The 26455-nt window shown below is 38.1% G+C and overlaps 1 protein-coding gene across 2 annotated transcripts in view; it reads right to left on the bottom strand.

The window, feature by feature from the left end:
- The window catches only part of PCSK5 (proprotein convertase subtilisin/kexin type 5), a 253931-nt gene that overhangs the window by 130622 nt on the left and 96854 nt on the right, over positions 1-26455 (bottom strand). For both annotated transcript variants that reach the window (XM_074569790.1, XM_074569788.1), the window contains exons 6-7: positions 19523-19611; positions 14299-14471 (exon numbers count right to left, since the gene is read on the bottom strand). In XM_074569790.1, coding sequence (XP_074425891.1) covers positions 14299-14471; positions 19523-19611 — 262 coding nt within the window. The remainder of the gene's footprint in view (positions 1-14298; positions 14472-19522; positions 19612-26455) is intronic.

The following is a 26455-nucleotide window of genomic DNA, read 5'->3' as shown; positions in this document are numbered from 1 at the left end:
AGAGTTGGGGTTGTTCAGCCTGGAGAAGAGAAGGCTCCAGGGAGACCTTACAGCAGCCTTCCAGTACCTGGGCCTGCAGGAAGGATGGGGAGGGACTCTTGATCAGGCAGGGTTATGACAGGACACGGGGTAACGGCCTCCAGTTGAGAGAGGGTAGATTTATATTGGATATCAGGAAAAAATTCTTTACTGTGAGGGTGGTGAGGCAGTGGAACAGGTTGCCCAGGGATGTTGTGGATGCCCCATCCCTGGAGGTGTTCAAGGCCAGGCTGGATGGGGCTTTGAGCAGCCTGGTCTAGTGGGAGGTGTCCCTGCCCAGGGCAGGGGGGTTGGAACTAGGTGATCTTTAAGGTCCCTTCTACCCCAAACCATTCTATGATTCTGTGATTCTGGAAACATCTGATGAGAGAGATGAAGGGTAAACGGAAAGCTTATTTCAGGCATATTCACTGATTTATTACCTCAGCAGGTCAGGAAGCCAGAAATTAGGGCCCTCTGCATGTTTGTGGGGAATGGGAGGGAGGGTTAAGCTAAAGTTATGCTGTTTCTCTACTTTTTTATGTGCTCCTGCTTGATTTTTACTGGTTTTGCTTTGGTTTCATCCCATCACCTCTTGCAATTAGATCATGTTTCCCAGCAGCATTCTATTATTTGCTTTCATCTTCTGTCTCCTCAATGGTCATTTTTGGCTTATCTGTCAATTCTGACATCTGTTTCAGCATCTCATACAGACTCCTGTCTGGTCCTACATTGCCCTTAAAAAACAACTTCTCTCTCCTACATAGACACACATCCCAACAATGTTAATATATGCATAGGCAGCTAGAATACAGAGAAAAAAGCATATCATACAGACACACTTCTACCTCCAGAACATGTCAAAATATTCCATCAAAACTGTTTTTTAATGAATTTTTACAAGTATCTGCTGTCTGGAGAATTTTCTTCTTCACTTGTATTCCTGAAAGCACAGTATTATGTAACTACATTTGGCCAAATCGATACCTCATGGGAAATTTGGAGTAACCCACCAATACAACCAAGAGAGAAGAAATGAAAATTCAGAGTAATCAAACCACAGATTCAAGGAGGAGAAAAATGGAATCAAACTATTTTAATATTTTGTCTAAAAGTTTACTTTCCACTTTTTAAAAAACAGTTTTGTAAAAAAAATTCACAAAAACATATGCATACAGGAAAATATCCTACCAATAACATTCCATCTGTCATTTTTGTGCTGTCATCATCAGCTGGTTTTGCCTGCAAACAGCAGTATAACATGATTTGTCCCACGCATGCAAAGAAAACCTTTTCCCAGCAGGGTAGGACTGTACTTTGTGTAAATTTTGCAGGAGTAACCCTTGAATTATTAGCTTCTCTACACAGAGAATGTGTCTATATTTCTTTAGATGCATACTTATGCTGCTGTACTCATAATGAAAAATGAGCTGCAAAACCAGATATGTAAATACATTTTTGGGCACAAAATGTAGTCCTGATTAAAACATGCCAATGGATGCCAAAAATTCTGCAATGCTGTATATAAAAATAATAAACATCAATTTAGATTTTAATAGCAATGACGGGGCTTTAAAAATAACAGCCATTTGCACCCAAAATTACCTTTCCATGCTAAGTTTTTTGTAAACAAATAATACGAAAGATTTCTTCAAAATTAATGTCTCCTGTAAATATATAAAGTATCAACACATCTTTGTTACTGCAATACAAAAATAAGTACCAGGTGCATTGACTAATGTAGAAGAGTATTTTCTAATACATACAAAGAAAGAATAACCATTCCTCTATCACACTGCAATATTGCACATTTAACAACTCAGCATTTCACAGAAAACAACAGCACTACCTTCAGTCTAGAAAACATGCTAAAGATCTTGTTCCTAGAAGCTACCTGGCAAAGCAAATGGCAGCCTTAAAAAAATAAATAAAATAAGCAAACCCCCAAACTAAATTCAACCTGCCTAAAATAATGTGTCAAGTAAATAAGTTCTGGTTTACACTTACTGCCTATTGTTAAACTACCATTTGGTTTCCTCTTTCTCCCCGTTTCCAAACACCCCACTTTAATTCAATAGACCCACTCATGCTCAGGAAATTATAAACTTGCAAGTAACTATACCAAACAAGTAATTAGAGCAACAGCATCAGCTGTCCTACTGTATGTGAATGCTATTCCCAATTGGTCTTCTTTAAATACATGAAGTTAAATAACATTTGGACCCTGTTACAACGTTAAGATAAACACACATGTAAGGCACTCTGTAGCTTTTACTGTTTGTCTAAATCTATCATCTGTCATCTGCCAGATGCCCAAGGGTGTCAAGATGAAAAGTCAAGCCTTGAGCTGCCAAAGAAGCCACGTGTCATTTATTAATCAAAAGCAAAGGTGCATTTACAAACCACATTGTACAACTTGAGCAAAACTTAGAAAAGTTAGTGAATTATAGCAGAGGCATAGACCACGGTGGAATGGGTGCACAGCAAAGTACACTCAGTGCTTGTCCCATGATGTTAAAAATGCACTACCTCTCCCTCTAGGCACAGTGTTATTTCTGCTCTTCTATTTGCAATGATAGCTATGGACTCCCTCCTTACAAACTCTGCAAGGTGTCCACCACTGCAATTTTGCTTGTCAGTGCACATATCAGACGATTATGAAATGTTCTCCTTCTGTTTTGTCTACTTTATTGAACTAAATAAAATGTCAGATAACTAAGAAAAAATAATCAAGTGTTCTGTTATGGAAAAGAAAAAGTCTTTCACTGACAACTAAGACTTGCTATTGACCTAGTCACAGTCCGATTTTCTGGGCAAAGCCAGTGTGCTCAGCAGACAGCTGACCTTGAATGAAACAGACTCAGGTCATTGACAAAAATCCCTCAAGGCAGAAATTGCACCTGTAAAAGCATGGCACAAGAATCTTGGGGCATTCCCACTTTTTTTCTGCTAGTGCCTCCTTTCCCTTGGTCAGCAAGTTGCAAGCAGGCAAAGTGATACGAAAGCTCTTTTTTTTTTCCAGTTCAACAGCACGGAAGGGTTAGTCTGCCAAGAATCGGAGCCAGTATGAACATGTTCGTAATGACATCTGCAGAATTTCCTAACACTATTAAAAGAACATCCCCCGCTCCAAGTGCGTGCGTTTGTGTATGTGTGTGTGTATACATATAAACCACATCTTTATGAGTGAATGCCTTAGTGGTACTGGCAGGAACCATTACAAGGTAGAGGTCTTCACACACTCATCTAAGGAAAACCAGAAGCCCCGCATACTTTCAAGTTGCTTCCAGCACACTTCCATCTAATAAAAACAGTTTCCATCTATGAGGTGTAGTTTGAGCCAGTGGAGCAAGATTTATTCACATTATTTCACAAAGTTTAGACTGGACATTCATTCACTGCTTATACAAGTCAAGCTGCCTTAATCCAGCCTGTGAATCCTGATGTTTTCCTGCCCAGGAATCAAACACCCCAATAACCCTCCCTGCCTATGGGGTGAGTCGCTCTTTCTATAGAAGTCATCAAATTTACCAAGATGAAGGAGCAGGAAAGGCAGAGGACAGAACCACTGACCTGGAGTAGTTAGAGGTACAGGGATTGTAGCCAGGGAGAGGTAATTTGGCAGCAATATGCTAGAAATCCCACACCCATGAACAGAAAACAAATCACGAAAACATAAAGTGGAGAGAGAAGGAGGGACGCTCTATCCACACCTAGAGCCTAAACATTTAATTTCCTCTATTCTCCCTGATACTGTTCTAAAATTACTTAATGTTTCCAAGAACAAAACTACTGCTGGGAAGTGAAATTGATCCTGATGTGGAAGCTGGGAAAAGGAGCCCATGGTATGACCTTTTCCTTAAAAACTAACTCCTAAAGAGGAAATGTTCATAACCGAATGTGCAGAACAAAGGTCAGTACTCTGCAGACCTAAAAAACCCCTACTATTCAGGCATGATTTTGAGTGCAGCACAGTGCAACCACTGTAGGGCCAGGCACCAAGGATCACAGCATCCTGAGAGACGCACCTGAGAGAGGCAGCACCTCCTTGCTTCCAGCTTCCACCGATTTCTGCGCTCCCTGGGAGCTGGACGCTGCTGCCCCGTGCAGAGGCACAGTGCTGCTAATCTGCTGACTGGCAGCATTTTGCTTTGGAGAAGCAGCATCTCTCAGCTCCTGCTGAGTTTCTACCAGTCCACTTAACCTCTAATCTGGGAATGAAAAACAGTCTGGCACACCAGCCTTAAAGGACTCTTCTGTAGACTGCACAACAGTCTCACTTGAAAGCAGGCATCTCTCCAAAACAGATAATGGTAAGCTGAGAGTCCAAGCCAGCAATTCTGAAGCGCTATCATGAGACAGCCAAACAGATTATTTTTTATTAAAACAGCCTCCTTGGGTATTAAAAGCAAAAATTCATGAACAAATGGAGAAATTTCTAAGGCCATTAATTCTGTTGAGGTATCCACGCTGTCAGAAAAATTCACATTTATGCATCAATTCATTAAAGATGTGCACCTATGATATCTATGAAGAAATGAGTAACAAGCCTAACAGGTGTACATAAATAAAGATCCGTGTTTAAGGGAATGCCTAAAAACTGAGTCCTGGCTTTTTATATTAGCAGTGATTTTTTTAGTCTTTGGAAAACTAGCAGGTCAAGAAAATATTTTCTAGTGCTGGAACAGGCATATGCACAATACATATACAATATACATATACTTACAAAATGCAACTATTACCTTACATTGTTGAAAGGGTAAGTTGTTGCTAATAAAGTTAAGCTTTTTGTCTACTTCTGAACCAGTTTTTTAACTAAGAACAGGAAAGACAAAATAATCACGACAAAAAGAAGTAAAACATGTATTTTATTAGCTCATAGGATATGATACCTCTAAAATACTGAAGCGTGAAAATATTTTAAAGTGCGCATAAGGAAGTAATGTATTGAATAAACACAAGCACCCATGCATTAACACAATAATTATTGGGATATATCAGTGGAACATTTCAACATGCATCCTTGCATGTGGTGTATTTTTTATTTTACTCTTCACTAGAACAACAGCTTAAACAGCTCCAAGATATTCCCCACAGAGCTATAATTAGTGCTTAAAGTGCAACCAAAAGAAGTGTTGGCTGAAACCTGAAATCTGAACCTGTGGAATGCTGGAATGAGTTTCTCATTTTCCTAAACAAAATAGAGCCAGCTACAGAGCTGCATGAATCACAGTTCTGGTTCAGGCTATCCATATTATCATTTCTATTGTTGTTGCTGGTATGGTTACTGGGATAAAACAGGCTGTATATTGTAAACACCTGTGATAAAACAACAGCTGAGTTTTCCAAAATTTCTGTTGCAAAAGAGTCTCTAGTTAGTGATAGGTGAAATTGCCTCTGCACGCAAAGCCAAAGTAAACAGGCAGTGCACAAGAAAGATATCTGTATTAGGATGGACTTCACACACACACACACCCCCCGCCCATCCTATGGAGCGTGTTCAGGCAGTTCCCAACGCCTCCATACTGCTGTCTGATTAAACACTAGAGAGGAGCCCACGGCCACCACATCCACACAGCTGTTGTTTCACTACTTATGTCAGACCCTTCCTCATGGAAAACTCCAGGTTTTGAGATGTCTGTCAAAATTCTGAGGTTCAACAAAGAATGTCAAATTTTCTGCAAATGTAGCTCTTTTCAGTAGATGAGCAGGAAAACGAGGCTGCTCTGCTTTTATCTCTGCAGGCTGAGGACGGAAGTGATCGCTTTGTGCAGTTTGTCTAGCATAGCATTTGTTTAGGAAGAAATAACACATTTAGGCTGTGTGCAAAATCACTGCCCTCACGGTTTTGTGCCTTAAATGTTTGTTAAATTCTACGCACAGAAAATGCCTGACGCAAATTTACAGAAATTTGCCTTTCAGAAATCTAGTTTTTTCACATAACACACAGAAATACACAGGCTCTGCTGTTGTTGCAGTATATGAGTAAAGTGTCTATGTGATTTGCCCATACAAAGTAACCAGATTCATGTTTCAAAAATGCACACTCCGAAATGTATATACTTAAGTGTATGTAAAGAAACCCACTTGCCAAAGCCGCTTTTCAGTATTGGCTTTCCAAATTAAGATTTACCCCACAACAAGAATGGTGTGGGTTTTTACGTTCAAATGTATCACCTGTTTCAGGCTCGGCACCCAAACCCAGAGGCCACTTTTGACAACAATTCCAAAAGCAGTAACACTGCTCTGGCTTGTTACAACAGTTTCCATGTATGTGTGAGATGGGATGAGGTAACTAAACAGTTTTGGTTTCCAGTACACTTTGTGACATTGTAAGGAAACTGGACGTTTTGAGGTATATTTTCCTGTAACTCTCATTCCAAATTTTCCTGCCTTTTAGGATTTGTATATTCCATTGAATGTAATGTAAGTACATTCCTGGTATATTATTTTCTTTTTCTGACCTTTTTTTTTTCACTACACGTTGACTGTCTGTGAAAAAGCTCACTTTTCACAGAAAGCAAAGGAGAGAAATTTTGAGGTTAGCTTTGTTTATATATTTCCAAAAGAAAATAAAGTGCATAGTATCAATGTTTATCCAGATATCATTGAGCCTAAACTGTATTTCATTTACTGGAAGGCAATAACCCTAATTCCACTTTAGCTGAATCCTGAAAGTTGCTAACTATGTGAAAATGGTAAAGCAAAGAATTATTATTAGCTTAATGACGTGTTAAGGTTGTCACCTAACCTTTTTGCTGGGCAACCTCAGTTTGGAGAAAACTAAATCATATCAAGCATGAACCATATCTGCAAAGCCATTAAGGCATCCTGAGATATATATATATCAGCCAAATGCAAGGTAATAAGACCTAAAATGAAGCTTTTTGGTAAGACATACAGGAGAGTGGACAGACTTTTGGAAAGTGGTGTCTCTAAAAGGGAGTTTAGGGTCATGGAAGATAACCAACTGGCAATAAGCTACTCTAAAATTCAGTCTGCTCCTTTGATTGGTAAGCAGGGTGAAGATGAACACGTGCAAGGAATAGGGAAACAGTACTATGCATGCGTAGAGAAGGCTACAACTTCCATGCCCCATTGTGGTATCCACACTTGACAAAATAATGCCAGGAAACAGAAAGTGTTTCAGAAAGAACTACAGGAATGAACTGTGGTTTGGAAATTCTGACTAACAGAAGGAAACTGAATATAAAAAAACATTACTGTTAAGGCTGTAGAACAGACTTTGAAGGACAGAGTAAGAGGCACCATCATTAATGTAAACAGGTTGAAATGCAACATGCACTCTAGAATTCCAGGTAAATCTGTTAAATTTTTCTCTGATAACTTATTTTATGCAGAGAAATGTATTAAAACCAGTCTGTCTGGTTTCTACAACATATATGATGAGCCCTCCAAGAAATCAGTAATGAAACAAGAACATGAAGGTTCATGTAACAGTGTGGTGCAGGTGGAAATGGTTGCACTGAAGGTGATGTGGGCTGTGCTGGAGGAACATGGGGTTTAAGGAAGTTGCGTGTATTTTAAAGAATAGAACAGAATAAAGTATTTAAACCCAGGTAAACAAAGTTATTAGGCAATTTTGACATACAAAGAAAGAATGTGCTAGTGAATCTAGTAATTACGATCACCTGCCTTCAAGAAAAGGATTCAGGCTGGAGGATGTGGAGAGAAGCACCACTCTGATGAGCAAGGAGATAGACAACCTAGTTTTTAAGTGACTAATGAGCATGTCTTGTTTATCCTATCAAAATGAAGTCTGAGAGGGGACTGTGTTCTATAAATATGTCAGAAACAGAAATGGAAGGAGAAAAGGTATTTAAGCACAATTTTGGCCCAAGAACTGCACATATATAACTGAATAAACCTGGCTGTAACTTAGAAGAAAGTCTCTAACCAACAGATTAGTGATGGCTGTGAAATGGTCTCCCAAAAGAAAGAGAGGGGAAAAATTTTCTAATTCATTCTAAAATAGAAATTGCTAAATGTATTTATAGGACATGATGCCTGTGATAGTAGAGAACTGTACTGGATGACCTACATGGTCATTTCCTGTCTTATGTCCCTATTCCAATTTAATTTACCCACGAGATCACTTGGCCAATTACTTGGTAATTACTTACATGTGGAGATTTCTAACACTATAAGATGGACCATAAATATAGCAGAAGAGGCATTTTACAGTGAAAAGGAAACCAAGAAACTTAGAGGAGTAACAAGCTATACATTTTTTCATAGTGAAGGTTTTTAGTGACTTGCACAGCCATGGACACAACAGGTTTCAGTCAGGACTGGCACATCCCATAAAATGTACAGAAAACAGAAAATAACAGATGGATCAAGAAAACAGGGACATTGATGCAGTAATAATCGGATGAAATTTTGCTGATCTGGATTATGAAGAAGGCCTTTTCTGATGCTAGAACTATGAATATTATTTCAAGCCAATGGTGCTATGTGTCATGATGTCAGAAGGAGGAATTACAGTGTTAATATGCCATGTGATTTTTCCAGTTCTGCTCCGTAGTCAGGACACACCTGAACTACAGAGCCACCCAAAGTTTAACTTGATATGTTGAAGTAACTATAACATCACACGTTCAGATATTACATCACAGATGCAACAGGGATACACAGTATATATGCAAATCCTATAACAGATAAATACCAGGATCTAACATTAGGTTACATCAGCACACTGGAAGTCTTGTCTTCTGAGACCTTCCCCAAGCACAGTGCTAATACTTCTCATTAATCTTCAACAAGTGGGTTTTGGCCAACTAATTAGAAATGTGCAAGAGGTCTTCTACATGCAAAATGTATCTATATATGAACTGAGATATGCATACACACAGATGTGTGTTATTCAGTCTCAAACGGCAGCTGTACAAGGTGAAAAAACACAACATACAGTTTAAAAAATCTGGTCTTAACCTCCATGCACCATAATATTTCAATGTTTAAAATCACAGCTTTTTGGGAAGTTACTTTAACACATTTGACTGGACGTCTTCTTGCAATAACTTCTGTCTGATTTTTGTAGTGCAATTCTCTGGCAAAGCAGAACCGAATAAATCCTCTTTGTGTAGGCAACACATCCTACTCTGATGCAGAGAAGTAATGACAGGACGAATAAATTTCGGAGAAACATCTGTGGTACAACACAGGCAGCAAACCTTCACCTGGACACTTGCAAATTATGAACAATCTTTTCCACTTTTGGAGTGGAAGCATACAGTGATAATCATGATGATGATGATGATTAATAATAATAATATGAATCTTTTCTTTCCCTTGCCTTGCCTTGCCTTCCCTTCCCTCTCTTGCATGTGGGTAGGAGGTTTGTTTAGCGATTGTAAAAGAGCCTTCTGCTCCCAGCAAACACTTTGAACACATGCTCTGCAGCCAAAGTTGGTGAAGCGAGAGAGATGAGAAGGGGCAGTGATGATGGGAGGGAAGGCACCAAGCCGAGTTCTCACAAGAGGTTCAGCCACACAGCATCTGATCATTAATGGCCATCAAACACTTTGGCTTGTGTCCAGCTTGCTAAACAGAATGGTGTCATGGCAATGAGATGAAGGCCCCTGCGCCGACACAGGCAGAAAGCCAAAACTTTCCTTGTAGATTTCCCTGCCTCTCCACCCACTTAGGTTATATTAAGGATGACCTGCCCTGTTGCCGATTTGGACTACCTTATGGGTACTGCAGAACAAACATGAAGCATGCCATTGGCGAGACGTTTGGAGAGGTGAGATAACCAGCTCTTTGAAATCTTGCAATGTAAAATATCAGCGGGGGTCATATATCCAGAAACTTGACTATCGGGTCTTTGCCAAACAGCAGTGAAAGAACAAGTCAGAATATCTGAAATGCATTACTCTCCAAATGATGTTGAGACTGATCCCAGAATAACAGGCTTATTTGTATGAATAGAAATGATCTAGTCTGAATGCTGCATCACAGAGCCATGAATCAGCGAGCGTAAGTCCCTCAAGTGCTTATAGAATTGTGCTTATAGACTGTGTGATACAGACAGTGATCTTAAAATCTAATGGTACTCTGGTTTTATCGTTCTGAATCAAGGAAAGGCTTCTGTGTTCTCCCTTTTGTCCCAGGCTCAGCACAGTCTTATTACATGATTTGGCCACAATCATGTTTTGCAATGCTAAGTCTGTTTTTTCTTGAAAACACAGTGAAATGTGACATTGCATACCTAATCTTTTCTTGAATATGTTACTTTTGGATATACTGCCCTTTGTCTGATTTTTTCAGGCAAGCTCTGTGTGATTCCAATGGAATTATTTTTGAGATGATTAGGTCTACAACTTCTAATACATTGGTATTTAAAACACAAGCTTCTAGAATTTTCCACCCATATGACTGCACTGTTTCCAAGAAAAGGACCTTGTCAACTGGAAGTTTGATATAAAGGGAGCTTTTATATTTGCATAGAAATTGTTTGATAGCAAAGTCTCCAAGGTTTCTCTTTGAACTCAAGTATGCAAATTTAATAGAATTAAACAAAATACCCTAAAGATGACAGAAAATCATGGTACTTCAGACAGGTTTAAAAATTGGTTTCCTCTTCCTTTACCTTGATCCTGGGCAGAATTTTTAAAGCATATTTAACTTGTGGGTTAGACTGTCATTTCATAAACTTAGTTATTACTCAGTATCCTTTCTTTAAATAGATTTGTCTGTTTCAATTCATGGCATGTGCTGTCTCTGTGGGACTCTACGGAAAAACTGTACAGTCATTTATCTCTGTTATTTTCTGCAGGATTTGGAAGGGGTAATCATATTAGCTCAGCAGATTTAAAAATAATAATAGTTCTAAAACACCCTGCATGAGCTGTTAATTGGAATAATATACACTAAAGATAAACCAGGCATTTTTTACATGGATCCCAGTCTCTCAGCAAACTGAATAAGAAACTGTGGCTCCCGCATACATTTAATTTTTACTGCATGAGTATAATAAAAAAGTAGTAACTTAGTTTAATTATACTATAATCAAAGTTATTATTCAGCACCATCTTTGATTTTCCTAATTAAACAAGCTGAGCATAATTTCCTTTTCAGATGCTTTTAGAAAATCTTGACCTTTCCCTTCCCTGTCTCATTTTAAAAAAATAATATCCAGTTGTGTGTGCATATGCACAACAAATGAAGAATATCAATCTTGAACCTTTGTGTAGATCTGAATGAAGGTCTTGCTAAATTTTCCTGTGCCAACATTACTTTAATTTTCATCACAGATGCCATACTAGATGCAATACTCTTGTTCAATTCAATATTTCTAAAAAAGGAAGGTCAAGATCTGTACACAACATAATAAGCATTTTTGTCTGCCTATTATTGTTTGCACAATTACTGTGACTGCTTGGGGAAATCTGTGTTCAGCTGAGTATCTAGTTATTACCTTGGACAATAATCTGATTTTCTTCTCACATTTGCCTCATCTTTTACAGTGATACATCTTATGATAGTGTAAGGAAATATAGAAATAGTACCTTTATCTGAACACAGAAAGGCATGGTTATTAAAAAGAACAAGAGCAGGTTCATCTTCAAGTAATTTTTGGTCTGGAAATTAAGCCTATTAAGGAAGGTGGTAATTGAGACATACATTTACAATCTTTCATTCTATATTACATTTTAAAGAATGAAAATTAGAGATTAACCTTACACATTTTGTATTTCTTATCAGTATGATTTTATGTAAGTTTTAAAGAGAACTTCTATTTCCTTAGTAGAAATGAAAAAGCTTTCGAGCCAGAGCTAGACAAAATTTCCAAATATATGGAAATATTTAGATCTATTCAACTCTGCATGGGCAACTTTGGGCCGAACAAAAAGTTGATAACATTAAATAGAAGCTAAATTGTAAAAATAATAATTTTACTTGCATCAAATATGATTTCTACTATTTCTCAAAAAAATACATCAAACTCTATTTCTGCATTGTTATCAGAAAAAAAGACCACCTCTGAATTTAATTTTACAATTAAATACTCTGTTTCCACTATATACTGGTACTTACTAAAAATATAGAACAATGTACTGGTAAAATTAAATTCATCTGGGTTCTGTAGCATATCCTCTCATATTACAGCTATAATAATAGCAATGGAACAATAATGCTTGTAGGCAAGATCCATGCTTTTGACAAATTCTTCCACATTCTTGATTTATACCGGATTTATCCCCAGTTTGAGATTTCAATGAGGAAATGTCTGAGTTCTTCTGGTACAGAAATTTTGGCTGAACTTTTCATGATTGTCTTACCTACATGAAAAATTACATTTAATCTAACATGTATATATGTTTAAACATAAAACTTACTTTGTTCAAGTTCCCCTGCTTCCTGCAGTTCCATTACGGCCCTAAATACAGCAGAGTTCTATGGGTCCAAACCTATCAGTGACCCTAAATGTGCTTAACTGCTAAGCCCCTGGAATTTCTCACAGGGTAAAGTGTATGCTTTAGTACTTTTTTATGGTAGGCTTCACATATTACATAACGTACAACAAGCAAAAGCGTAAATCTGCAGCTCCACACCAAATGGTCATCGTAAGACCAAGTGAGAGGAAGGCAGTGGTCCATGTCTGCATGGTTAGTAAAGCATTCACAGAACTGGGTTTGAGATGCATGTCTTTAACACCACATAGCATAGGAAGCACACAGTCCCTGTTGTTAGCTTAGTATTTCAGTAATTGCTCTTCATAACTTACCTGCTAGGCAGTTGGGGATGTATTATTATCCACATTTGGGGCAGGGAGGGCAGGGGTGAGAGTAAGAAATTAATGCAATTTTATTGATGAAACCAAAATAAGCCCATGATGCAGCTGTGATTAGATGTGAATTCACACCTCCTAGGCTTGTACTGCTAGGCAATATTTATGGTGATACTGGGTATCAATGTCATGATGTATTTATTTACAACTGACAGTCAAGTACACTGTACGCTGCACCGTGCATACAGATATTGTCAGCTTGACCAAGTTGTCTTGTAACTTTGTCTGTTACCCCTCTGCACCCATTGCCCCTGTTTGCCATTATAACTGCTTTTTATGGTATAATTGAAATTACTACAGTCTCTCAGTGGCAGACACTGTCTTTTACACACAGCACAAATCTTCCAGCTATAGTTTGCTAAAATCAGTTTTGGTATACCTGGTTAAAACATTTATTCACTTCAATAATAGCTGCACTTTCCGATCTTGCTGCACAGGATTACCATGTTCTAGTAACTGTGTTCCAGTTCCACTTTGGTCCAACAGTTTCAGTCTCTTTAAACAAATGTTTTGTATTAATCCCCTCTTCTCTGATCCTAGAGCCGCCCACCACTGAACTAGCAAGTCTCCTGCTGCATTCAAAATAACGCTCAGACCTTCAAGTGCAAAGCTTTAAAATCCTTTACACCAGTCCTATATAGTGGAAAGAGGTGTGAGCGCTGGAAGACGCGAAATTCCCTGATCTATTTAACAGGCAGGAGGGTAAGAAGAATAACTAAAAACTGGCCTCTGACATCAAAAGTTCCTCTAAATACTTGTTTCCTTCTGTGGTCTTATTTGTTTGACAGTAACTTATTAAAGAAAATTGAAAAGGCATTAGATTTTTTTTGTACAGGGGCATTTGGGATTTTGTGTGTTGTATTACTGAAAATCTCTGTGCTATATCACAGAGAAAATGTAATAGCACAGACTTGTAGAGAAATGCATATGTAAGTTATAAATAGGGTGTAAGTTCTCTGAGACCAGACATAAACGCTAAAAGAAACATGGGTGTAGACTTTTTAACCCCCAACTCCCTATTAAAATCATCAAACTTCCATTAAGAAATCAAGCAAAACAAAGCAATGCAAGAAAGGAAGAAAGAAGGAAATGCACTCAAGGCTTTTGCTTTAAAATTTCATTGCAATTCAGATTTGATGACTTGGCACTGTTGTGCAAAGTAGCATTTTTCAGTCTTATTTTTTCTTGCAGAATTACATCATTACCTCAGAGCAGTTTTAAAGGACACTGAGGATGATGTACTCCATCAGAAAATGAACAGAGCTGACACTTCAGGAAGGACTGACCATCAGGTCAATACAGAAGGAAAATGCATTTTTAGCTTTGCGCAAAGGAAGCTTTTCTTCTTTCCTTCAGAATCCCTTCCTCTTGCCCATGATGTGCACTTCCATGTACTGGGCATGTGTACCCTCACACTTGCACACAAAAGCAGACCCAGCACATGCACTTTGATGCCAACCTACCATTCTGATGCCGTTCTCAAAGGCCTGACGTGCCAGAGAAGCAGGTCCATCCACAGTCTTACCGTCGTCATCAGGCCCCCAGCTGGCACTGTAGATGTGGATGTGCTGGGGATTAAGGCTTAGAGACTTTGCTTCTACCATGTCTGTCACGTCTCCGTCCAGCATCCGCACACCTTCAGAATGAAAGATACAATGAATAGGACCAACCAACTCAAAATGCTTCTTTTTTTTTCCCCCACAGATTAAATTATTGTATAGGACATTGGACTGAATGATCACAAGGATTTCTACTGTTGCTGAAAAAAGCCCAAAACCTGTTTGGACATGTGTTTTTCCAATGGAAAAAACCCCTAGGTGAAAAAATACAAAAAGGAAGGAATATTTTGGTCTTTCTTCAAGTTCTAAAAATTATCTACAAGTCATTTTTCCACTGTACAGCCTTCAAACACCAACAACAAACTTTTACACTGAAGAAAACTTAAAACAAGACTTGAACCTTGAAATGTTTCTATGCCTCACTTTAAGATAATGTATGTTTTTCTTTCTCCTTTTATACTGCAGTGAAACTGCAGCACCTACTTTGAGTCGTTCCCAGTCCTAAGTATGTTGACAGATGTAATAAAAGGATCTCTGCTGACAGATAAACATAGGATTATTCCTTTATTGTATGAAGCCACAAAGAAGAAACTGGGGAGAAAGCTCCTGTATACAGACCAATTACCATACATAGTAGCAAGATGATTACAGGAAGTTACTAACAAATATGTAACATTATTCAGCCTGAAACTGCAATATTGTGAACATCCTCTTCTGTGCAGAAGAAGCTTTTGTAAGGTATAATCTGGAATTCTTGTGTTAAAAGAATCCATTCATGTGGGTTTTGACAAGTCAACATGTCAGCCCTTCTAAAGTGAATGGCGTCATGATGTTTTAAGATCACTAGACTGAATAAGGTAGGCTTAAATCTAGAAACTGAGAAAATCTTAAAATTGTTCTTCTGACTAACTGTAAGACATTGACTGAAGTTAATTCTGACTGAGAAAACCACCCATACCAGTTTTAACCTCAACAAGAAAAAGGACCTACATACAGCTAGCGTGACATCTGATCAAAGGGATGTTAAATATTAAATAATAATTAGCATGTAACTGTATGATAGTACAGAGTAATGATTACTTCCACAATTAACAAGTTTGACGCTCTTTCCCCTTTGAAAGGCCACTGCTATTTATAAGCCAAATTTACATATTTTTAATTACAGACACATTTCATTTTGCTCATGAGCTCAGACTGAAGTAACTTGAGTATTTACCAAGACCTTAACTTCCAATTAACAAAAGGCATAGGGGGTGCTTTGTTGATAGAGGGTCTTTTTTTTTTTTCCCTTACTCTAATTGACTCAAAAATGAAAAGTGATCATATTTCTAAGTTCACACAAAAGCTGCCCGTGTTTTGTGAGATAATAAACTTTTACAAACAGTGATCTCACTATGAACTTTACTTTATAAAAAAAACCCATTAAACCAACTCCGGGATTCTCAGGTTTTATTTTTCTTCCTCAGCGTAATCTCAGAAAATTAATGATGGGTGGAAGTAGCGTTCTCAATTTCTTTCAAGCACATTAAAATATATTCCATTCTAAATAAAGACAATAAAAGCTACACTGCTTTTGAAAGAATGAAAATAAAGCTTCCCTTTTATGTTTCTGTTACTGCATAGCAAGCCTAAGTAATACTACATGCACCTGGTGAACAATAACTCCAACTTCTGCCATTGGCACCTAAAGTAATTAACACCAGGTATTTTACTAATGGTGAAGTGGTCGAATTGAAAGCAACACAGACAAGGCTGTGACTTAGGTGCTGCTCTCTTCGGCCAACAACTGACAGACATGCTTCCAGGGTGACTGAACAATAGATGTCTCATTGGCTTATTTAAAACAAAAATAATTCCTTCCTTTTCTTCCTTCCTTTCCTTCCTCCCTTCCTTCTTTCCTCCCTCCCTCCCCCCGCCCCGATGTCTGGAGTAGTTAATTCTGCCAATCACAAAACCTCCAAACGGCATTTGGCATGTGGTGATAGCGCAACAAAAGCTGTCCAAAAGGCAATTAACAGACTGTGTTTGCAGACTGTTCCACCTAAGACTTTAGAGCTCTGTAAACTTTTTCCAATATTTGCAGTTATTGCCAAAATGTAAAGCGGCATTTTAGTCAGAACAATTTTTCAATGAATCATAGGAAACATGCAAAACTGAGCTGAAAGAAAGTTTTCTTTTAAAATGTTTGTTTTTAATCAGCATCTGACTTAAAGAAACAGCTGAACTAATTCCTTGTCAGCTGAAGACAATCTACATCTGTTGTGCCATAATTCAGGGTAACCGTTTTCCCGTCAGGACCTGAGCCCAGCCAAGTAACTAAGCACCCAAATCCCCACAGTTCCACAATCAGTCTGCAACAATAACAACACGCTAACCATCCCTTCCTATAAAAAGGCTCACAAGCTCTGTAGGTGGTAATTTGCTACATGTGATTACCGCAGAGAGTCACATTAAAAAAAAAAAAATTTTCTTTTTTTAAAAAAAAGACAAGCCTTTGGTGCCTTGGCTTGTCCTTTAGTGAAAAGGCCTGTAGCTTAGCTAAGCACAAGCTGCAGGCATAGAGCATTATTTTTTATAAGAAACTTCTCACAACCTGTAAAAGAACTGAAGGTCCAGATTGCAATTTTACTCAGATTTTCTTATCTGTAGATTACCTCGTCACTTTCTAAGGATCTTATTTTTGACCTATTTGTTGTCAGAGGTTCTTAAATGCGTGGAAATGAGACAACGAGTACAAACACATTTTTTAAAAGTGAGCATTACTGGTGGATATCTTGTTAATGACTTCACATCACAAAGATCATTAATTGGATTTGTTCAGTGGCCAGTATTTGATGGAATATTGATGGAAAGGATTTCTTTTCCCCTTTGCTTTGTCTCCTTACTATCCCTTACATGTCCAGAGATGCTTTTTGGTTAGCAGTAAAGAACACCTATCTTCGTGGAGCAAGTTCAACATCACTATCAGCAGGTGCTCCTCTATGTAAGGAGAATGTAATTGCTTTACCTCAACTCTAGTTTCTTCTCTAAGATGGGCCTAGGAGGGTCTTTAAATCCCTGGGAAACAAGCAAGCTCAACACTAGTTCAGCATAATATGATTCAACATTTTTATGCTCTATCTGGCCTGTGGAGAGGGAACACAACCACTACATATTCACATGTGGAGCTTATGGCTCTTCCGAGGGAAGGGAGGGAGGCATGCCAAATAGAGGTCAGCAAGAGCAAAACTCTTAAATATATACGCCTAGTGGAAGAGGAAGCTTAACCTTCCTTCGCAATGCCCTGGTATTCCCTCTGGCCTCTGATTTTCTGCAGATGATCTGCTGAGCCTCCTGAAGTCTTATTTTCAAGTGGCAATGCTTTTAAAAGGTTAATGTAAAGGTATGTTACCTGAAGTGAAGTTTACACACTGTTACTACTTTCCAGCTTTCTTTTAAAAGCAGTGTTAGTGATGGTTCTACAGAACCATGGTGACAAACGGAGTGGATAAAATTTTTATTTCACTTAGAGCAGTGGAACTTCTTGAAGACTGTTATAGTCTTTGTACTAACTAAATAAATAAACAAGAAGGCACACATATCCAGTCTTTACTGTTCACATTAACTGCATTCATACTATGTCCATCTGAATCTGTTCTTACACAATATTTAGAAAAGCCTGTGAGTCAGCTAATATGCTTGGAGGGTTTCTAAAACATTATTATTGCACATTCCTAATGCTTAATAAATAATAACCTATTAAGAAGCCACAGTTACTAATGGAGAACTTTTCAAGGACATGCCCAAGCTGTTGCAGGTTGTGTGACTATCCAACTCACAAACGAAACTTCCCCAGAAGCCATCCTTTATCTCTATCAGTGCACTAACTCTCCTCTCACTCTGGTTTAACAGCGCAATAAATTTTATTTCATAGCTGCTGGTACATGACCAAATGCCACGTCCACATGAGAGAACCTGTTCATCTGACACAAACTCACTCACTTGCCCAGTTCAGATTTTCTAAACCACTCTGACAGGTTGACTTTGTGCAGGCAGGCTCTCTGAAGGGAATTTCCCTGAAGGGAAATTGTTCTTCTGCATCACTCTAACCTTATGCTGGATCCGGTATTGTCTATCCTCTTGAAGCCAGCAGGAAAACAGAAAGCTGACATTTGGATGACGTTGTGTGCTTTGTCTAATTTGAAATGCAGCTGTGCTCACATTTGATTTGGATCAAACTTGTACTGATCCAGTAGAGAACAGATACAGTACTATTAATTGTGGAAACATGGCCTCAACTCTGCCTGCTCATGCTTTTGAACTGTCCTCTGGTGTATATATAGGTAAACATGTTTCTGTTTTTACAGATGGGTCCTATTTTGGGACAGAAAATCCACAATTAACAAGTTTGAGCTATAGGCCTTTCTACTGAAAGCCAATATACCAGTCCCGTGATTACATCAGAAGTACAGGGTAAAACTTCACTTGAAGCATTAAAATCTGTCACAGGCAAGTTACAGCCTAGGAGACATATACATGAAATCCTGACAGTCGTCTTCACAAATTAAGCCAAAGATCTTAATTGAGCAGCCATTGACTAAGAATTCAAAGAAACCACTTGGAACCTCTTGGCTAAGTGAACAAAAAAGTGCAACAGAATCTTGTATTTCAGGCAATAATCTGATCACACAGAGGATCAAAAGATTTTCTCCAACCACAGCCAAACAACACAAAAATATGCTGTATTTTGACAGCGTTTTGTTTGCGATCAATATGCAAGGCAATATTCCTGATGTGTACAGTTACTTCTGATTTGTCAAAGTTCATCACGTAGAGCTCTGAATCTGTGAGAAAACTCACATGTCCTAATTCTGGGTTTTTTGTTTCCATCAAAGGTCTTGCTTTCTATTTTTCTGTGTGTACTGAGAGGCAGTGTTCCAGGGAGCACTGGAGAAGTGTCACCGCAGACAGGCTCCTTCAGTGCTGGTATTTAACGACCACTCTACAACCGAGATTTACTTGCTAACACAGCTAGGTTTGTTATCCATACAAATCTCCTTCTCTTGTTGAGAAAGGTCTCAATGCACCATTTAGCACAAATGGCTCTTTGGTTACTTTTTTTTTTTTGGTGGGAGATTGTTTCACATACCTCCAATCTTGGCATTAAAGGCGATTCCTACTGTGCAGTGCGAGTTGTTTGCCGTGGCTGCCACTTCTCCAGCACAACGGGTTCCATGCCTGCAGTCAGACAAACATTTTTCCAAGTAAGCACAGACTGTTGGGACTAAAGGCTTTGACTTTGCTCATCCTCAGGTGCTAAAAGCACAACTATCCACAATCTCTTGCACTACTTAATCCCTCATAGTTGTTTATACCCATGTTACAGTATTCATCCAAACACATTTTAACATCATTATCACAATCATAGTAAACTCTTCATGGTAGGCTTTCTAGCTACTGGAAACATGCATAGTTTGTAACAGACACAGAACAATGATACATAATCCCACAGCAACAGAATGAAAACTTGGATAACAGTTATCGAATTTGAACCAAATTTTATGTTACAGACAGATTTTTGTCTTGCATTCTCCCACAGCCACTCGTGTTGCTAGTATGTGGATCTCCATACAACCTCCAGCAGGCACAGCATGTACCACACTTTTCCATGAGGGAGATGAGATTGTGCCAATGCCCACACTGCTGTTTAGAGACAAGCCTAAGGCTGGCTATATGCCAGGTATGCTCAAAGCTTCTGTATAGGCATGCCCTGGTCATTCCTTGGGCCAACTCTGCAAGCCTGCTGCCTCCCCGGGAGCAGAAAAAAGCAGCTGAAGTACCCTCCACATCACAGGTATACTCAGTGCCTGGGGGCAGAGCTGGGCTGCAAGGGTACAATCTTAAGAAGCTGCTGAAGGAGAACACAAAACCTGCAGTGGTTGCTCATCCTCTTCTGCACTGTGCAAAAGCCACAGCGGGATGCCTTGCCTAGCCCTGATTCATGCTGTCTACAAGGTGACAGCGGTCATCCATATGGCTACTATGGCAGGAAAGCTGTCCCTGCTTTTTCTCCTTTTTGCCTGCAATATAGGTTTCACTGGGTGTTTTCTACGAGTAAGTTTTGCCCTCATCCTTGTGCAGTTAAGCATCTCCATTGCAGAAATGCGACACAAGCAACAAGGAGCAGACAGGGAACTTTATAGAGCTGCTGTGGAGAGGAGATACAGAGTTTCAGACCAGACAGGAAAAGAGATGGGGAGTTGATGAGATGGAGATTGAAAGATAATGTAAGGCTTGGGTAGCCACAAAGAAGTTTAAAAAGTCAAGGCGAAAAATAGATAACAACATGGCAAGCACTTCAGAGGAGGCTATGTGAGGTCAGGAACTCTTCTGCTGGTGGTGGTTGACAGTCTGCTTACATAGACATCTGGAGAACACGAGTGTTTTTGAATTAAAGTTGACACCCATATTACAGACAAGAATCACAGTTCCTTTCTCTTGGTACAGCTTGTTTTGGGTACAGTCACTCCTTATTTCCTTGTTATTAGTGCAACTTTTTTCCGTTAACCTTTTGAAACACTTAGATGAGAAACACTGAGAAAACTTGTTTGGAATGGATTAATGTAAAACAAGAACAACAAATAGAACCATGACAAAAAGAGGGAACAAAAAAATAAGCAACCAGTGCTGACCTGTTAGAATTTCAAAGGAGATCATTCGGTTTATTGGATATGTAAGATATATATAATCTAAGAGAAAAGTGTAATCTTTATTCACAAGTTTTAAAAACATCCTTCTTCATTTTCAAGTATTTTCAAATACTTGAAATATACTGCAACTACTGTTCTAGCTCTGTGTTTGTTTGAAGTAGTGTCTTTTTAAAATGTATTAATATTTATAGGAAAATTCCTGTCTTAAGAATTATTTCAAGACACAAGATTCCCAAACTTCCCTTTTCCTCATTATGATTTTGTTAGGTGCCACATATAAATTTAGATGTGTTACCACTCAAACATGAAAGCACAGATGACTATACTCTAGAAATGTAGAAATAACCGCACGCATCACCTCAGTGCATATAATTTATTAATAAATCACTGCCTGCCTGGTGAAAGGCATGTGGCCGAGCCGCAGCTTCTCAGAGGCAGATTGCATTGGCAAGAAACCCCTCCCAGGTACCAAGTTTGGGAAGCAGTGATGGAAGGAAGGGTTTTTTCAGTAGAGAAAGGGGACAGATAGAAACCACACCTGGTGGAGAGAGGCTGCCTGAAGAAGAATGGAAGAAAGAGCTCAAGCTTCCCCATGGCTGCCAGCGGAGTACAGGGCTACCTGCTACTTTGTTAGCTGCATCCACTGAGGACTGTCAAAAAAGTTAGGTTTCCACCAGATGACCAAGCACAGCCTGGTCACCCCAGGGGCACATAATGTTTGTAGAGGGGAAACAGAGGGGATGCATGGAGGGTGTAGGGGGTCCACAGTGTGACGGCACCTCCCAGCAGTGACCCATAGTAACACGGGATTAACAGCAACAAGAAACTGTAGCCTAAACTCCAGCTGAAGTGGAAGTAGCTGCAGTGGTAGATGTTACTTCCATAAGAAGTAGCTCAGGCTTTAACGGACTGGTATGGAAGTATCATGACACATATTTATTGAATTAAAGCACAAAAAGAAATTTCATGTAAATTTCTCCAAGTAAAAACTATATTCCAGAGAGAATTAGATCTTCAGACAGTTTTACAACATGCAAGTTAAATCAACTTTGCTGAATATTTCATTAGTCCTCATGTATTGGAAAGTCCTTCTTTTTGACATATTTTAAGTCCAGTAATGTTAAAAAATTTATTTTGTAAGCAGATATTTATGTTAGGTCCTTGCTTCTCATCCAAGATTATCGTTAATTGCATTCTACATTTATAATGGAAATGACAAAATTAGAAGTTGTTTTATTAATTTCAAGGTCATATATATAAAATTGCACTTACAATCAGTTTCCCACTGTGTGAATTAATCATATATGCAACTCAATTTGTTTTAATATGTTATCTTTTATGTGTCCTTTAAGTAATATTTCAATTATGCTGTGAAAGGGAAGACTTTCTACAAAATCTACATATAAAAAATTATGTTCTTTCCACACTGCTTTTAATTTTCTCTGTCCTAGATTTTCGCTTGAGGTCTACAGTTTGGAAGAAACTCTGAATTCTGCAGTCAAAATTCGAAAAGCCTTCTGATTAATGATTACACTAATTTCTTAACTACCTTGATAAACAAATATGATGAAACTGATGCCCAAAACGGATCAAATCTGCTTTAAAGCTACAAAAAACTTGGAACTATAGTTTATGCAGGCAGCAAAACAGTAACAAGAGGTGAAACAAGAGGCGCTTTCAAGTTAGCATTTTTTCTGAATGTATATATATCAAAACACAGCAATCTCCTGTCTTTGTGGGATGCCTGCATCACGTACAAGTTGTTTAAAAAGTTGATGCTGTCCTACAAGAAAGCATGACTGCCCTTCTACAAAGGCCTATCTTGATAAACTTTAAGGGTCGATGCTTCATTTCACTGGATCCTTTGCCAGCTTATGTTGCAGGGAAATAAGTTCCCAGGCTATTAAATGGCACTTTGAAGAGACACTCAACTAAAAGGTTTTGCATTTGTCCTTTGTGTGAATGTCGGGGTGATGTGGTATCACAGAATAGAAACATGAAAGAAAGCTTGGTTATGAGACATTTTGCCCATCGACAAATGTGTCTCCTACCTGGAGTCTAATAGAAAGAAAAGGGATGGAAAGAAAAAAATGTTTTTTTGTTGTTGTTTCTTTGTCTTCTAAGGAGAGGCATAAGAAATCGCTATTCAAAACAGATTTAGGCTCAAGACGACAACAGGTACTAGAAATAAGATGTCACAGGCATTATCTTCAAAAAAAGTTGTACTTAGCTGGTGATAAATTTGGCCAGCACTTTCCACCATCTTTTATGATTCTGCCTATCTTTCACCGCTTTAGCTAATTTTTCCATTCTGGGCAAATAAGTACAACTTTTTCAGGAATGTATTTATTTTCATTTGTGTATGAGAGAAACAGAACACAAAGAAAATATGCAGGCAATTAAGATTGATTTTCTTTTCTTTTTATAAGGAGGAAATTTGTCAGTCACTAACAATAAGTCAGTAAAGTGTCAAAAGACCTGCTCAGGAAGACCTTAGTAAAGATAATTTTTTTTGCCTTCCTGATGATGTCCTCACTATTATATAGAGAATTTGAAATAAACTGTTGAAGAAATACACTTCCATGGAAAAGTGTATGTTACTTTTTCCTGCTGCAGGCATGAATAGTGCCTGAGCACCTGACTGCTAATAGTACAGTCTTTTGATGGCTCTCTAAGTATAAGATAAGAGAAATTTAAGAGCTACACACTAATCAGTTACACAAAGTAACTTTTTTCAGTAACAGATTTTTTCTGAGACAGAAATGGCTCAGTGTTTCAGGCCATGATGGAAAGAGAAAAGGTGCGTGTTCTGTGGTTAACTATTCACGCCCCATCCCACCAGCAGCATTTAAATATAAGACGTTTATCTTTCAATAATCACTCTTAATTTGCCTTCAGAAAAGGAAGAGGATACAAGGCACCAGGAACTCTATCAGATAAAATTAATTAAGCTTGCCTCTCAATGCTTATAGTAAAGGAAATATTCAGAGTTAGTGAAGACAGCTGCTGGTAATTTCAAAAGCCCTTGCCGTGTAAATTGGCTCTGCATTTCAGAGCCTCAATCTCTGACAGCTATTCTTTGAATTCCGCGAACACTCTGACCGTGCATTTCTTTGCCGTATTTTACTCTTCTGGAGTTCATCAAGTATTTCAGAACACAAAAAGCTCAGGGGACTGGAGGATTTAAAGCCCTGCAGCTTTTCATGACACTAACATTATAGTCCATCCCACTTCAACCTGTCACCAATGAGTCTTTTCAGAATGGGAACCTAAGTAGAAAAGAGTCTCAGAGTACTTCAATGCAAGCCCATCACAAACATCTCTGGGCATAGCAGTAATTTACTGAGGTTTTCTAAGAGATAGCAGCACAGGAATTAGTTTGTAAACAAACAAAGAAAACACTGGGGGTTTGGGGAGATTATTTCTGTTTGTTTGTTTGGGGTTGTTTGTTGTGTTTTTTTTTAATCCAGGGAAATGCCTACAGAAAAGAAGAAAATGTCACATCGTTTGCGAATTCTATGCTGCGCATATTATGAGAGTGGATATTAAGTAATTGTAAAAAGGTTAGAATAGACAGTCTAAAAGTTTACATAAGGTTATATACATTTTAATAGGCTTGCTGAACAGCCTGTTTTTTATAATCCCTAACTTGCTTTCTCAGCACAATTATGTAATAAACATATTCCCTATGCATAAAGACAATGCATTAATATTAAGATAAAATTACTTAGTCTTTATTATAAATTAGAGTAGAATCCTAGGGGTAGAACCTGTAACATGAACTATGTAGTTGGTGGACATTGAAAATTATAGGACTAAAATAACTTCAAATGTTAAAACAATTTTCAAACCTCTATGGGGAGAGGAAGAATGGAATTTTAGGTAGCAATTGTTATCTGTAGGAAAATACCTGAGTTGGTATTTATTTTTTGCAAAAATCATCTTTAGCTAAATTTTTAAATGCTTTCAAAGATCTCTCTTACACTGGAATATATTCGTAAACAGGAAAATGTAATATCTGAAACACCACAATGTAATAACTGCTGGAGAAAACATATATTTTAACAGCAATCATCAGAAATGTGTTCTATTGCATCCCAAAATAATGTCTTATGTAGTGCAAAAGAGATAATGTTTTAGACCTGTTCATATATAAATGGTCTCTAACAACGTGGAGGATGAAAAATACTTTCCAAACTGGCGCTAGGTTGGGATGTTGTTCTAGAAATGTCTGAAAAAGGAGGTATAAAGGAACTGTCAGAAGGTAAAAGCATAAGCAAGGAAAACCTCAGTCTTTAGCCTTTAAAACACAACCTGCTACAGCTGAAAAATAGTAAGAATAAAGCTATTTCACAAAGGAGAGATATTTGGATACTAACAGTGGAGAAAGAGATGACACAGTAAATGTGAAAAACAAGTTACACAAATGTTCTATGTGAGATATTAGGAAAAATGCCGAAGTCTTGGGTATTACATCACAGACAGGATCCTGTTTCTGAGCATGACAGTGTTGTAATGTGGTTACAGCACAGGACTGGAAGCTGTCTTGAGTCAAAGTCCCCAAGGCTAATGACTTTTTGCACAATTATGGGAAGTTACTTGAAGAATAACTTCAAAATACCTCATCTATTTCTCACAAATAAAATCAAAGATGACAGCATTAAAACAAACACATAGAACACTTGCCATCTCAGACACGCTCATCCTAAACTTAACAGCGCGGGTAACAGCGATGCTGCCCTGCCACTCTCTCTACATTTGTTAGCTCTTAGCAAGCAGCTAATTTGTCACAAGTGTGAAGTTCTAATATGAGCCCAGCAAAGGACTGTGCTTCCATAATATTAATTACCATTTTACAGTTTTGGTTTTGTGAGTGGGCAAATGAATCTTAACGTATAAAACAAAAATACTTTTTTTTTCTGTATTTTTTACCAGAGGCAAAACAAACAATGAATAAAAGGTCTGATGGAGCCAATGAAATATGACATAGAATAAAAAATTGCAAACAACATCAGCAAATAATATCTTTAGCCAAGCATATAGTTTTATGTATTAAAAAGAAAAATAATTATTTACTGATGTCTAAATATGTTTTAACCCAAAGTAAAATTTTAATTCAGGCTCTTTCCTGGAAGAAAAAAGGTGTTGCTGAGAAGAAATAAAACTGTTCAAAAGCCAGCAAACAGTGAAACTTTCAGTTGAGGTTGTTTTTTTTTTCATACAGCCTTTCACATCAACTATACAGTAACCTTCTTAGGGCAGGTAATCCAATTCTTGTTCTCATTCATTAAAGCAAATCACAAGCACAAACAGTACAGTTTAGTTGTGCGCACTGGAATTAAACCTCTTCAGCAGCAACATCAAGGCCAGTA

Source organism: Larus michahellis, chromosome Z (genome assembly GCF_964199755.1).
Source record: "Larus michahellis chromosome Z, bLarMic1.1, whole genome shotgun sequence".
Classification (NCBI taxonomy): domain Eukaryota; kingdom Metazoa; phylum Chordata; class Aves; order Charadriiformes; family Laridae; genus Larus; species Larus michahellis.
This window is presented reverse-complemented; position numbering and strand designations above follow the sequence as displayed.